The sequence below is a fragment of the Patagioenas fasciata genome, chromosome 3, assembly GCF_037038585.1.
Source record: "Patagioenas fasciata isolate bPatFas1 chromosome 3, bPatFas1.hap1, whole genome shotgun sequence".
Taxonomy (NCBI): Eukaryota; Metazoa; Chordata; class Aves; order Columbiformes; family Columbidae; genus Patagioenas; species Patagioenas fasciata.
The window spans coordinates 13,986,849-13,999,823 of NC_092522.1; the positions used below are offsets into that span (position 1 = coordinate 13,986,849).

Consider the following 12,975-nt stretch of genomic DNA (forward strand, 5'->3'; position numbering starts at 1 on the left):
GTCACAGTCCGAGGGGTGGCACTGAGGCGGCTCCTTGGCGGCCCTGCACACACATGCTCTCTGCACATGGCAGCGAGCGCTGCAGCGCCTCCCTCCGGCGGCGCGGCGAGCTCTGCACGCGGTCCGGCGCCTCGTGGCCCCGCCGCTTCCCGTGAGGCGGTGCGCGGTGCGGCGCGGGGCTGACATGGCGGGGCGCGGCGGGGATCCGCACCGGCTGGGGCCGCCGGGGCGCGGCGGGGCCCGGCGGGATCTGACCGCCGCCCACATCGAGTCCTTCAACTACGCCGTCAGCGAGGGTGTCTACCGCGCCGTGCAGGTTTGGGGGGCGAAACGAGGGGGGGTAGCGGTGGCGAGGCCGGTTTCCGCCATCTCCCCGTGCTGTTTCTTGCGTGCCGTTGCAGGATCTCTCCCCGGTGGAGTTCATGCTGAAGGACAGCCGGGTGACTTTGGCAGTGGCGGGGGTGTCCATCGCTCCCCCCGCCGTGCCGGCGGGGACGGTGTGCCAGGAGAGGAGGGTGTTCCCAGCCGAGTGCCGCGGCCTCCGTAGCACCTACCGCGGCCGGATCGCTGTAAGTGGCCCCCACGCTGCTGCACCTGTGGGGAACGGAGCCAGCTGAGTCCCTCCCGCATTTTTCTGTGCGCTTTGGTTAAAAACCCCGTCCCGGTTTCATCTGCCGTGGGGTGGTTTCTGAGAGGTCTGTCCTTCGTGGAATGTGTGGTGTCGGTGAAGGATGAGCTCACTGTGGAAACTTACTTTCAAACCGAGTTCCCTACAGCTCCCACCTCTGCTGCCCTCCTTTTTCACGGGACCACAGCTGTGTTATTTGCTCTGCTGTCAGACTTGCCTTGCAGTCAGCCAGCCAGCTCTGAAGACCTTGGAAACATACCTGTATCATCCCAGAGACCATGACTTGATGGTCCTTGTGGGTTCCTTCCAACACAGGACATTCTGTGACTCTATGAAATCTTGTTTCTGCAGGAATCCAGGTTTCAAAAGCAATGTTGCTCCAGTACAGAATTCCAGAATTATAAATCCCTCCTGTTCACATCATATGTTCATCATTTTTCGGAATTGCTCTTAAATTTGCCTAGAGAAGAAGCAGCATCCCAAGCAAATATTTTCCTTTGCACTGTGACAGGATTGCGCAGCCATTGCTGTTTTCTGTTCAAATGGTGTAATTGTGTCTGAACTGTACATTTGTTTGAGGCACCAGGTGTGAGGGAATGCTTGCTTGCAGTTTCAACTTTTTTTTTCTTTGTCCAAAGCATTACAACTAACAGTGATAAAAGCGACTGTAAGTGCTGTATCTTACCTGAACATGAAAGTGGGGCAGTTGCAGATTCTTCACAGCTGTTTTCCCAGTGGCTCTTGGTTTATCCTGAGCTAGAAATGCTTTTATTTTTCATCCTTGAATTATTTCCCATCTTTTTTCCAGCATTTGTTTGCTTATGTATTTTTTGAACCTGTGTAAATGTCGGGAACAAAACATTTTTCTCTGCCTTGTGTGAGAAGGTGTTGCCTTGTGCTTGGGACAGATTGGTTGGTGTCTCCCACTCCCCGCCCTTGCACAGCAGCATGTAATAATTCTGTTTCCACTGTGCTGCATTTACCCACGTACCCCTCCCTCAGATTCTTGCTGCAGGTCTTGCTTAATCAGAGTGAGAGGTGAGCCCTGGTCTGCTGAGCAGCTGCTCCTACAGGAGCCACTTTGTACCTTTAGTCATTGCTGAAGCTGGAGACCAAGAATCACAGAATGTCAGGGATTTGAAGGGACCACAAAAGATCATCTAGTCCAATCCCCCTGCCAGAGAAGGAACACCAAGATGAGGTTACACAGGAATGTGTCCAGGTGGGTTCTGAATGTCTCCAGAGCAGGAGATGCCACAACCCCCGTGGGCAGCCTGTTCCACTGCTCTGTCACCCTCACTGAGAAGAAGTTTATCCTCATATTTAAGTGGAACCTCTTGTGTTCCAGTTTATACCCATTGCCCCTTGTCTTATCATTGGTTGTCACCGAGAAGAGCCTGGCTCCATCCTTGTGAGACTCACCCTTTACGTATTTATAAACATTAATGAGGTCACCCCTCAGTCTCCTCTTCTCCAAGCTAAAGAGACCCAGCTCCCTCAGCCTTTCCTCAGAAGGGAGATGCTCCACTCCCTTAATAATCTTCGTGGCTCTGTGCTGGATTCTCTCCAGCAGTTCCCTGTCCTTCTTGAACTGAGGGGCCCAGAACTGGACACAATATTCCAGGTGTGGTCTCACCAGGGCAGAGTAGAGGGGAAGGAGAACCTCTCTCGACCTACTAACCACCCCCCTTCTAGTACACCCCAGGATGCCATTGGCCTTCTTGGCCACAAGGGCACAGTGCTGGCTCATGGTCATCCTGCTGGCCACCAGTACTCCCAGGTCCCTTTCCCTACACTGCTCTCTAATAGGTCATTCCCCAACTTATACTGGAACCTGTGGTTGTTCCTGCCCAGATGCAAGACTCTACACTTGCCCTTGTTATATTTCATTAAATTTTTCCCCGCCCAGCTCTCTAGCCTGTCCAGGTCTCGCTGGATGGCAGCACAGCCTTCTAGCGTGTCAGCCACTCCTCCCAGCTTGCTGACAGTGCACTCTATTCCCTCGGCCAAGTCGTTGATGAATATACTGAATAGTATCGATCCCAGTACTCACCCTTGAGGTACTCCACTAGATACAGGCCTCCAACCACAACTCTCTGGCTTCTTTCCTTGTCACTACCCGATCATCCAGACCACACTCCCTCAGTTTAGCGGTAAAGATGCTGTGGGAGACTGTGTCAGTGGCTGTACTGAAGTCAAGATAGACCACATCCACTGCTTTATCATCATCTATCCACCTCCTTATGTCCTCATAAAAGGCTATGAGGTTGGTTAAGCATGACTTCCCCTTGGTGAAGCCATGTTGACTGCCCCTAATGACTGTTTTATCCTTGATATGTCTTGAGTTGGCACCAAGGATAAGTTGTTCCATCACCTTCCCAGGGATGGAGGTGAGGCTGACCAGTCTACTGTTACCCGGGTCCTCCTGGTGCATCCCTTCCAGACCCATGGATTTATGGATGTCTCTATTGCTTAATTGCTCCCTAACCCAGTCCTCATCAACCAAGGCAGACTCCTCCATTGTCCTGACTTCCTCTGGGGCCTCAGGCGTACAGGGCTCCTCAGGACAGCCTCCAGCAGTATAGACAGAGACGAAAGCGGCATTCAGTAACTCTACCTTCTCTGTATCTTCTGTCACCAGGGCACCCACCTCATTCATCAGTGGGCGTACATTGCCTCTAGTGTTAGTTTTATCTGCCATGTGTTTGAAAAAGCTCTTTCTTTTGTCCTTGACCATGCAGAGGTCTTGGTGTAAGGCTGTACCATGGATCTAGAAGGTCACAGTAACATACACCTCTTCGAGTAGTTCCTAAGACTTGATTTTCTTTTTTATCTGTTGCCAGGTGTTGAACTGATGTCTTTGTATTGCAATGCTCGTGTTTCTTTCCTGCATGGCAGCAGCTCTTTTAAAGCCAGTAATTTTGCATTTAAAGTTGCAGTTGTTTGCTCCCACATTTTATCACCTTGTTTCTTACAGTCAGGGGGTCCTTCTGTAGACCCACTGCTAGATCTTGTTTTGTAGATAAATTATTTTCTTTCACACACACTTTTCCTTCTCACTTTTTGGATCAGTTGTGAATGTGGTAGGTGAACAAGTCTTTTGAAAGGTCTCTGCAGGCTTGTAGTGTGAATGTCCTTGCATTGAGCAGTTTCTGTTTTCTTCAACTTTTTCATTTAGTTGTTTGTTAACTTCTGAGGTTTCCTTTCATATCCTGTGGCTGCCTTTTTTACTTTAGGCTGCTCTGTTGAAAGGTCTGGAAGGCAAAGTAGACTCTACTAGCAGCTTCTTTACCTAGTTCTAGACTTGTATGATTTTATTCTGTAAACCCACGTTGACTGTTTTCTGTGGAGTAATCTTTATGCATGTATCTGCTAGTTCTGCTTTTTATTATCATTATTACCATTTTGCAGTGATAGCATTTTGTTAAACAGATTGTGGTTATATTAAATGTATGGTTAATATAGCAGGAAAGATTAAAAGGGCAATTTAATGTGCTCACTGTTTGCGTTGTGTCGTTTAGGCTGATGTCAGCTGGCTGGTGAATGGTGTGCCCCAAGGGACTATTAAACAGCCTCTGGGATATATTCCAATCATGGTGAAGTCCAAGTTGTGCAACCTCTATAATCTTTCTCCACAAGACCTCATACAGCATCATGAGGAGGAAGAGGTAACAGGGATTTTGTGGGTCAGGAAAATCTACATTTTACATGAGCAGTATCTCAGGCCAGCTTGTCTTTACATAACCAGAGCATTTATATTTTGTTTCAAGTTTAACTTGTTATTTTCTCTGACTGTACCCTATTTATGGTGGCTCCATACAGCACCTTGAAAAGTTTGCAGTCACAGCTATCTTTGGATACAGGGATCTGTTTGGTGCCGGTACCGGCAGTTCCAGTATACGACTTCTCAACTGCTAACCAGCAGCTGAGGCTATGCAGCTATGAGTGTGCCTCTGTGGAGAGAAAAGTTTGGAGAACAGGCACTGAAAGAGGCGTTTTCATTCTTGGTTGTCTCCTGCAACTTTTTCCTCTTTTCCCCAGTAGCGTCAGCTGTGGGGATTTGAATACAGATTTATTTAGTGCTGTATTTTGCACTCACAGAAAGAGTGAGCAAACTATAAAAGAAGAATATACAATGGCATACTATTGCTGTCCCCCTAGTGTCCCACTTGTACCTTCATTCATAGTATTACTTGCTGTTGAAACACTTTTTTGTCTAATGGCATACAGTTTAGGGAGCTATAAATTTGTGTTAAGCTTGTATGTCACTAGAAAGAGGTTTTCTGCACTGAAGAACCCTCTGGTTTATAAACTCAAAATGAGAACTTCAAAGTATTTATTAAAAAAATAGTTATTGAGAGCTTATCAGAGCCATTCAGTCAATCACAAAGGGTTGTTTGTTTTGTTTTTTTTCTTTATATTGTGGAACATGCATCCCTTCCCTTGCACTGTATGTTACATTTAGACTTAATAATCACTGGCAAGAACTGCAGCCTTCCCAAATGCAGTACTGAAGCATATGTCTTGCTATGGGTTTCATAGTTAAAACATTAAATACTTGTTAACATAAAATACAGGCATTTTTGTTTTTTACTTAAAATGCTGGCTTACTAATTTCTAAGCATGTTATTTTTTTTCCCTCCTTCTGCCAGGAAATGGGAGGCTACTTTATAATCAATGGCTTAGAAAAAGTTGTTAGGATGCTGATTATGCCCAGGCGAAATATCCCTCTTGCAATGGAGAGACACAAATGGAAAAACAGAGGCCCTGGTTTCACAGAGTATGGTAAGCTGAACAGTTTCCTGTGGCATCCTGCTAGTAACTACTTGAGGACAAACAGGAGTGAACATCTATAGCTGACTTTTGGTAGTTTGTTTTGATGTAGATCTTATATAATGTTTATATATTTTACTACATATAAAAATGAAGGGTCAGCACCACCGGAACAGTACAAGCGTCAGGCTGGTGCTGGCATTGTGGGAGCTGCCTGAGCTGCCCAGGGTGAGTGACGAGATTGTATTCCAGGCCTTGCAGTATGTCACCTTATGTTATGTGGAAGGTGTAACAAAAAACCCTACTTTCAGTACAAGTCAGTGTAAACTGCTGAACTTGTTTAATTGGATTTGTTTATCCATACTTCATATTGGCAGATTGAATTTACATGAAGCAGATTAACTAGATTCCTGGCTGTCCTTGTCATGTATACTGAGTAAAATGAGTGTAAAACTGAGCAGAAAAGTTGCAGTTTTAAACTTCAGTGTTACCAACTGCTGATTTGACTGGACTGTGGTGCTTGAGCACACACTGTAATTCCGCATTAATTTAGAAGCAGTGCCAGTTTAAACAGTCTCATTTGATTTATTTTTTGTTGACCTGCAGTGGATAGCACAGGACAGGACCGGAAAACACTGCTTCAGCAGTTACCACCCAAACACAGATATGTGAAAACTTGACCTAGAGTGCTATTAGGAAGAGTACTTGTGTGTTGCTGTATCTTACGACCTAAGATTACAGACAAGATAGTTAAAGTTTGGGGCTTTCCTTTTCTTAAAATCTGTATGCATCTTCCAAGCCTCCCAGCAAGTGTGCTGAGACATTTGTCCACTAAGAAATGCATTAAGCTGGTGTATTTATTTCAAATGGGAGATCGATGCAGAAACCAGTGATCTGCTTCGTGTTGAGACAGGAAATACTGAAGTTTCTCTCGTGAATTGTCTCAGACCTGCTTGGACACATTACAGCAATGCACCCAGTTGGTTTTGTAGGGCTCATGTTGGTCTTGGCTTGTCTTAATTTTTGCAGGAGTAGTGATGCACTGCGTTAAGGATGAGCACACTGCAATAAACATGAACCTTCACTACCTGGAAAATGGTTGTGTCATGGTGAACTTCATTTTTCAGAAAGAGTTATTCTTCCTTCCCTTGGGATTTGCTCTGAAGGTAAACAACTTACGCTCATGCTTTCTGAATGAAATAATTACAAAAGTTTTGCTAAGCATTTTTATTTAAGTCATGAAAGAAAGCTTATTCCATATTTTCAGTCATTTTTATACTGGCTGAAGAACTGTAGTCCAAACCAAGCCTTTGCCTGTAATGTAGCACTTGACTGCAGCAGAGGATGTGTGTGCAGGGTCAAGAAAGGTGGGAAGAGTTACTCAGTGGTTTCATTGGTTTTGCTATTGAATGCTCTGGATGTATAGCTCTTAGAGGCTGTAAGAGTTTGTCACCTAATGTGAAAGATGTCGTGAATCTTTTTAAAATAGAATGATACTTGAGTGTTCAGTGAGTAAACAACATTAATTGTTACCATCAGTTGTCCTATCTGAAAGTAAACCAGTGAACTGGCTTTTTTTTTTTTAAGGAGAAAAATAAAATGTTGTTTCTGATTGGAACGGGAAGCAATGAAGATCTGGAAGGATCTATGTGAGCACATTTGATGATCGTAAACTTTGGATAGCAGGCTAAAGTTTTACTTGAGCCAAGACTTAAAATTCTCCTCTAAAATCACGCTTTCTCCAGTAGCAGAGCCTGAGTACTTCAGCTGTGTATTTTACCTGCAGCAGCTAAGTGTTGGAGCAGGTTGGAGGCCCGTGACACTACATGGTGGAAACATGATATATATCAGCCTCAGTAAATTTGTATCTTCTTTCAGCCTGCTGTATTCACATTGCTGTTGCACAACGCGTTTCACTTTTTCTTCAACAGTTTCAACAAAGCAGTTAGCAAAAGCAGCTGATTACCTGTTTGTTTAATATGACTTTCTGGTAGCTCATGAGATCTCAGGATAAGCAGGCCGTGTTGTATGAAGTTCAAGTTCTTCCGTAAGTTGTCACTCTCTGTGGTTTTACATCCCCTCTTGCATCAATCAGGCTTCTGTTCTGGCTGTAATTCTGGTTTCTTCTTGCTGTGTAATCATCCCAGTGCTCTCCTCTGTCAGACAAGGGGCAGGACATGTGCTGGCTCCTTCCAAATTGTATATATCATGATTACCAAGCATTACATTGCCTCCCATAAATAAATCTTCCTTAGCATCTTTTTCATGCAGCCTTCAATTTTTCCTGAACTTTTTGGAGGCTACTTAGATGTGATGAACAAATAATTCACTTAAAGATGAGGCACATTTGTCAGTAAATACACAAGTAATTGGTGGACAACATATTTGCTTGACCCCAACTTAAACAGCTAGAAAACCATTATAACACCGAGAGTTAAGAATATTGGATTCAAGTGTGAGCTTTAGTATATGAAGCGCTGAAACTAAAGTGAATTTGTTCTAATAGCTTTCATCAAAAGGCTAAATTGCCTTTTGGTTTGCATGAGCAGCTTGAGACAATGGTGAATTAAATTCATGTGTCTAAGTGAGCTCATTCTGTAAATATATTAGTAAATACAAGAGAAGCCTGTTAGTTTAGAGGGTGCAAGTTTGTTTTTTTCCAAGAGTTTCATTGGATTGGTAGTACTTGTGATCATCATCAGGGTATAAACATCCCCTGCGTTACTCTCTGAACACCTCAACCCCACAGTATTTTTCAGTTTGCATGGTGGAAGGGTATTTCCAGAGCACTGAAAACCTAAATCACCAGGGTGCCCTAGATATTTTGATGTATTTTATGGACAGATATTACTATGACTTTGTTTTTCTGATCTCATACATTTCTGTATTTCAGGCATTAGTGAATTTCCCAGACTACCAGATTGTTGAAGAGTTGGTCAAAGGAAAGGAAGGTGATACCTTTTACATGAACTGTGTTACTGAGATGATGAGAGCAGTAGTGGATGCAGGCTGTTTGACACAGGAAAATGTCCTCGAATACCTGGGAAAGAGCTTCAGAATAAAACTTAACCTTCCTGAGTGGTACAGTGATGAACAGGCTGCAGATTTCATTTTGAAGTATGTATGCATACGTGTAGGAGTGTCTGATTCGGTGTAATTGTGTTGGAATTATAGGCAGAATTAAGAGTACTCAGCACATTACATCACACTTTGTTATGGTTTTCACATGCATTTATGAAAAGATAGCCAGTGTCTAGTTTTTGATGGGAACCTAGGATATTATGATAATCAGTATTTGTGGTGTTGCGGAATATGTATTTTAATGGATTGACGGAAGTATCCCCAAAATGGTTTCAGGAGAGGGTATTAGTTGTTATTTAGATGTGATTTTCTGACATATTTGCTAAATATTAAAGATTAAGGAAGAGAAGGTTAAAGCTAGGTCTGTGACTGCTCAAGGTTTTATTTGTTGAGCAGAAATACTGCCGTTTGTGGAATTTCATCAGTTCCACACAGTTGTTGGCAATTATGATGGGAATTACATTTATCTTTCAAAATGGTAGAAACTAGATGTTTTTAAATATTTTTTTATTCCATGGAATAAGTTAGAAAGGAATGGAAGAGCTGGCTTTGAGACTCTCAGTGTGACAGCATCTATGTGAATAATTTATTTTGCTGGTAAAGTATGTGTTTGCTATTTGAGAGGTTTTCTTAGCACATGAAAAGGATCCTTTGGGATGCCCAAGTCCTTGAGTACTTGTAAATAGGGGGTGGTCTGACTGGAAACATAAAGGCGGGTTCCTCAGAGGGGCACTTGAAAGTCGACGTACAGAGCTTTCTACTGAGAAGTATGAATGGATAATTTCAAGTTGGAATTACTCTGATTTGCTTATTTCTACATATTCTGATGGGCAGTTTGGTTGGTTTCCTCTGTTATGTTCTGTACACCTTATTTTCCTCAACTGAGGAGACAGAAGAGGAGGAACACTGAAAACATTAATTGGGACATACCCTGTATGTAAGAGTGCTGGAACTGTAATTTTTCTGGACAGAACTTGCCTTCAGAGTTTTGTCTTGCGTTGCAGTGAAGTTGTGAAGCTTCAGTAGGGTGTGATGTAGAGCAAAAGTTGAAAGCTGGAAATACCCTTGAGTGCTGATCGAGATGTTTGTGCTTCTGTCTTGGAGACTAAGTGATCTCAAGTCTCTTGGAAAGCAGTTGATCAGCTTTAGTGGAAATTAGGTGTGGCTTTCCCTTTTATTGTGCTACACTGTTGTTCAGCCCACAGTCTTCCGCAGGTGTTGGTAGCAGTGGAGATTTGGACTTTCTGTGGCAGGACACTGAGAGTGTTAACACAATTGTTTCATGGTTTGCTCCTAGCTTCCAGCTCAGATTTTGGGTGAGGTGCATGTATGTGGATATGTGTGTGTATATGATTGGAGTCATAGCTACTGTAAAATAACATGCAACGCTCATCTGTTGACTGGTCCTGACTCAAATATCTGTTTACCTAAACTGTATACTTATAGAGACATCTAACATGGGAGTCTGTAAAATCAATCTTTCAAAGTTTTCACCTTAATCTAATCAGCCAGGTATATCCTTGTACTGGTTTTGGCTGAGGTAGGGTTAATTTTCTTCATAGTAGCTGGTATGGGGCTGTTTTGAATTTGTGCTGAAAACAGTGTTGATAACACAGGGATGTTTTTGTTATTGCTGAGCAGGGCTCACACAGAATCAAGGACTTTTCTGCTCCTCACACCACCCCACCAGCGAATGGGCTGTGGGTACAGAAGGAGTTGGGAGGAGACACAGCCAGGACAGCTGACCCCAACTGACCAAAGGGATATTTGAGACCATATGACACCATGCTGAGCTTATAAAGCTTGTGGAAGAAGGAGGAAGGAGGGGATGTCTGGATTGATGGTGTTTGTCTTCCCAAGTAACAATTTTGTGTGTTAGAACCCTGCTTTCCTGGAGATGGCTGAACACCTGCCTGTCCATGGGAAACCGTGAATGAATTCCTTGTTTTGTCTTGCTTGTGTCCACAGCTTTTGCTTTACCATGTCTTTATCTCAGCCCACAAGTTTTCTCACTTTTACCCTTCCAGTTCTCTCCCCAATCCCACCAGGGGGGCTGAGTGAGCAGCTCTGTGGTGCTGAGTTGCTGGCTGCGGTTAAACCACCACAGTCCTTTACAAAACTAGCCCCTTAAGATGACGAGTTGATTGTTTTTTCAGATTAGTCTCTGGGGTTTTTTTATTATTATTTGTTGGAATTATCATGTAATACTAAGGGCAGCTGGAAAAGCTTGTGCCTTGTCAGGCTTTTTAGCCAAAAAAATTGGTCTGCGATTATTTGGGAGAAACTTTAAGAACAGCTAGCATGAAAAGATGGTGTTATTTGTCCACCTTCTTTCTCTTCCTTCAGCAAGTGTATCTGCATCCACCTGACGAAGAGAACTGAGAAGTTCTACCTGCTGTGTATGATGACCCGCAAGCTGTATGCTTTTGCCAAAGGGGAGTGCATGGAGGATAATCCAGACAGCCTGATGAATCAAGAAGTGCTTACCCCAGGACAGCTTTTCCTTATGTTCTTAAAGGTAAAGTCTTAAGGGGTTTAGGCTCATGAGTGTAGTGGTCCTCCAGTCAAGACCGCACAGTGATCATGGGGATGAAAGAAGAGCAGGAGCCAGGCTGAAGAGTGGTGAGCCTGGATATGCTATGAAGGCTGAGAGAGTGCTGGATGTAGTGTAACCAGGCAGTGTAGTTGAGGAAGGCTTGGCTATCTCAGTATAATGTACTAAATATGTTGCAGAAAAGCCTGTACAAAACCTAGAATAGAACCTTTCATAGGCATCCAGAGAAAATGGAAGTGCCCCGATGAGGGTGGGAATCTGAGGAAGTAGGAATACTGATCCTTCTGGTGTTTGAAGAGGGATTTGAAGAAGCATTCTTCTGTTGGATCAGTTGATACAGGAGTGGTAAATATCTGCCTTGTGATGTTGCTGCTGTTTCCAAGTGTACAAGAAAACAACTGCCCTCTCCATCTTCCAAAAGTGAAGATTCATGATGTTGTCATCACTCTCCCATCTTTAAATTCCTTTATGGATCAGGAAGTTTATAGCATGCTTCTGACTTAAGCAGTTAATTTATTACTGGTGAGGAAAATAATGCAGTTCCCTAATCTATTCAAATTCAATATGAATTCCATTTATTTATAGGGATTCCTCATTTTAGGATTCTGAGAGAAAATTATTCCTGTTCAGAATCTTGACTATCCCATTAAAATCACTGTGGAATAGTAGTTCCTATCCCCAAGTAAAGATACTGCCCTGAGTTACTGGATAACTATTTTTTAACCTTTCTTTTCCATTTTAGACAAAATTTTCTATAGCATTGTTTTGTTGAAAGACTACTAAAACCTCTCTACTACTTGAGTGGTTTCAGTACATTTATAAAAAAAGTAAAATAAAAAGTGAGTTCTGTGAAGCATTTTAGTACTATGTGGAACTGCCACCAGGCACCATAAGAGGTTGCTTTCCTGCCTGTCCCTGTCAGATCACCAGAGAAATGAGTTAATAGTGCCTTTTTTTCAATGCAAAGATCCCAAATAGCCTAGAGTATACAGTAAACATAGTGTGGCTGCACACAGTGGATTTTTACTAAGAGTTCAAAGTGTTGTTGGGGATCTTATGTCCTTTTCCTTTTTTTTTTTTTTTTTTTAATGTGTGTAGTATCTTAAGATCAGGGCAGTGATAAAATTACAGTTATAATGAAAATCCAGTCCACTATCTCAGATTGTCTCAGCAACATTTAAATAACGTGTGTCCATGGCCTTCAAGCTTTGCTATGTAAACTTCATAATGTGGCTTTACTTTGTCAAATCAGTGGAGTTATTCTTGGGTTTTGTTTGTTCTTTATGAAGTTCTGTTGTACTTAATTTGCCAGACTCCTCACCAGTCTGGGTGGAAGTGATTACTAAGCTGTTGAATCGGTATTTTCCTTGCAGGTCTGTGTTGAGTGTTACTGTCAGCGTTTTGATAAAATGAAGTCAGTGTGGGAAATATGGCTGGAAAACTGTCAGTTAACTAGAAGCTGTTTATCCTGCTGATTTCAGAGGATTTCTGTAGTACATGCAACTGATGTGAATTTCTAATTTGAGGCCCTATTTTCCTGTTTTAAATTTAAATCTCTTGCTTTTAAACTGTAGGAGAGGCTTGAAAGCTGGTTGCAATCTGTTAAGTTCGTTTTGGAGAAAAGAGCAGAAAAGGCAGATATCAGCATAAATGCAGACGGCTTGGTGAAGGCATTCAGCCTGGCAGCAGACCTTACCAAGCCATTTGAATATCTTCTTGCAACTGGTAACCTGCGATCTAAAACCGGTAAATCTTCAGCCTTTTTTTTTTCCTGCTAAATAGAATAAGAAGTAACATAAAACTTAGCTCTTAGCTGAAAACAACTGCTTGTATGCAGGCATTGTACACTGTAATTGAATTTATGAAAGTGGTTTGAGGAAAAAGGCACAGAATTTCAGTAAAAAGTACCAGCTGCAAATCCCCAAGTCACTTCACTGAG

The 12,975-nt window shown here is 42.9% G+C and overlaps 1 protein-coding gene across 1 annotated transcript in view; it reads left to right on the forward strand.

The window, feature by feature from the left end:
• Nucleotides 1-161: 161 nt before the first annotated feature.
• Nucleotides 162-12,975, forward strand: part of POLR1B (RNA polymerase I subunit B) — a 21,689-nt gene continuing 8,875 nt past the window's right edge. The window contains exons 1-8 of the mRNA XM_065833490.2: nt 162-316; nt 402-569; nt 4,150-4,296; nt 5,281-5,413; nt 6,431-6,567; nt 8,295-8,518; nt 10,829-11,000; nt 12,611-12,782. Coding sequence (XP_065689562.1) covers nt 185-316; nt 402-569; nt 4,150-4,296; nt 5,281-5,413; nt 6,431-6,567; nt 8,295-8,518; nt 10,829-11,000; nt 12,611-12,782 — 1,285 coding nt within the window. The 5' untranslated portion in view covers nt 162-184. The remainder of the gene's footprint in view (nt 317-401; nt 570-4,149; nt 4,297-5,280; nt 5,414-6,430; nt 6,568-8,294; nt 8,519-10,828; nt 11,001-12,610; nt 12,783-12,975) is intronic.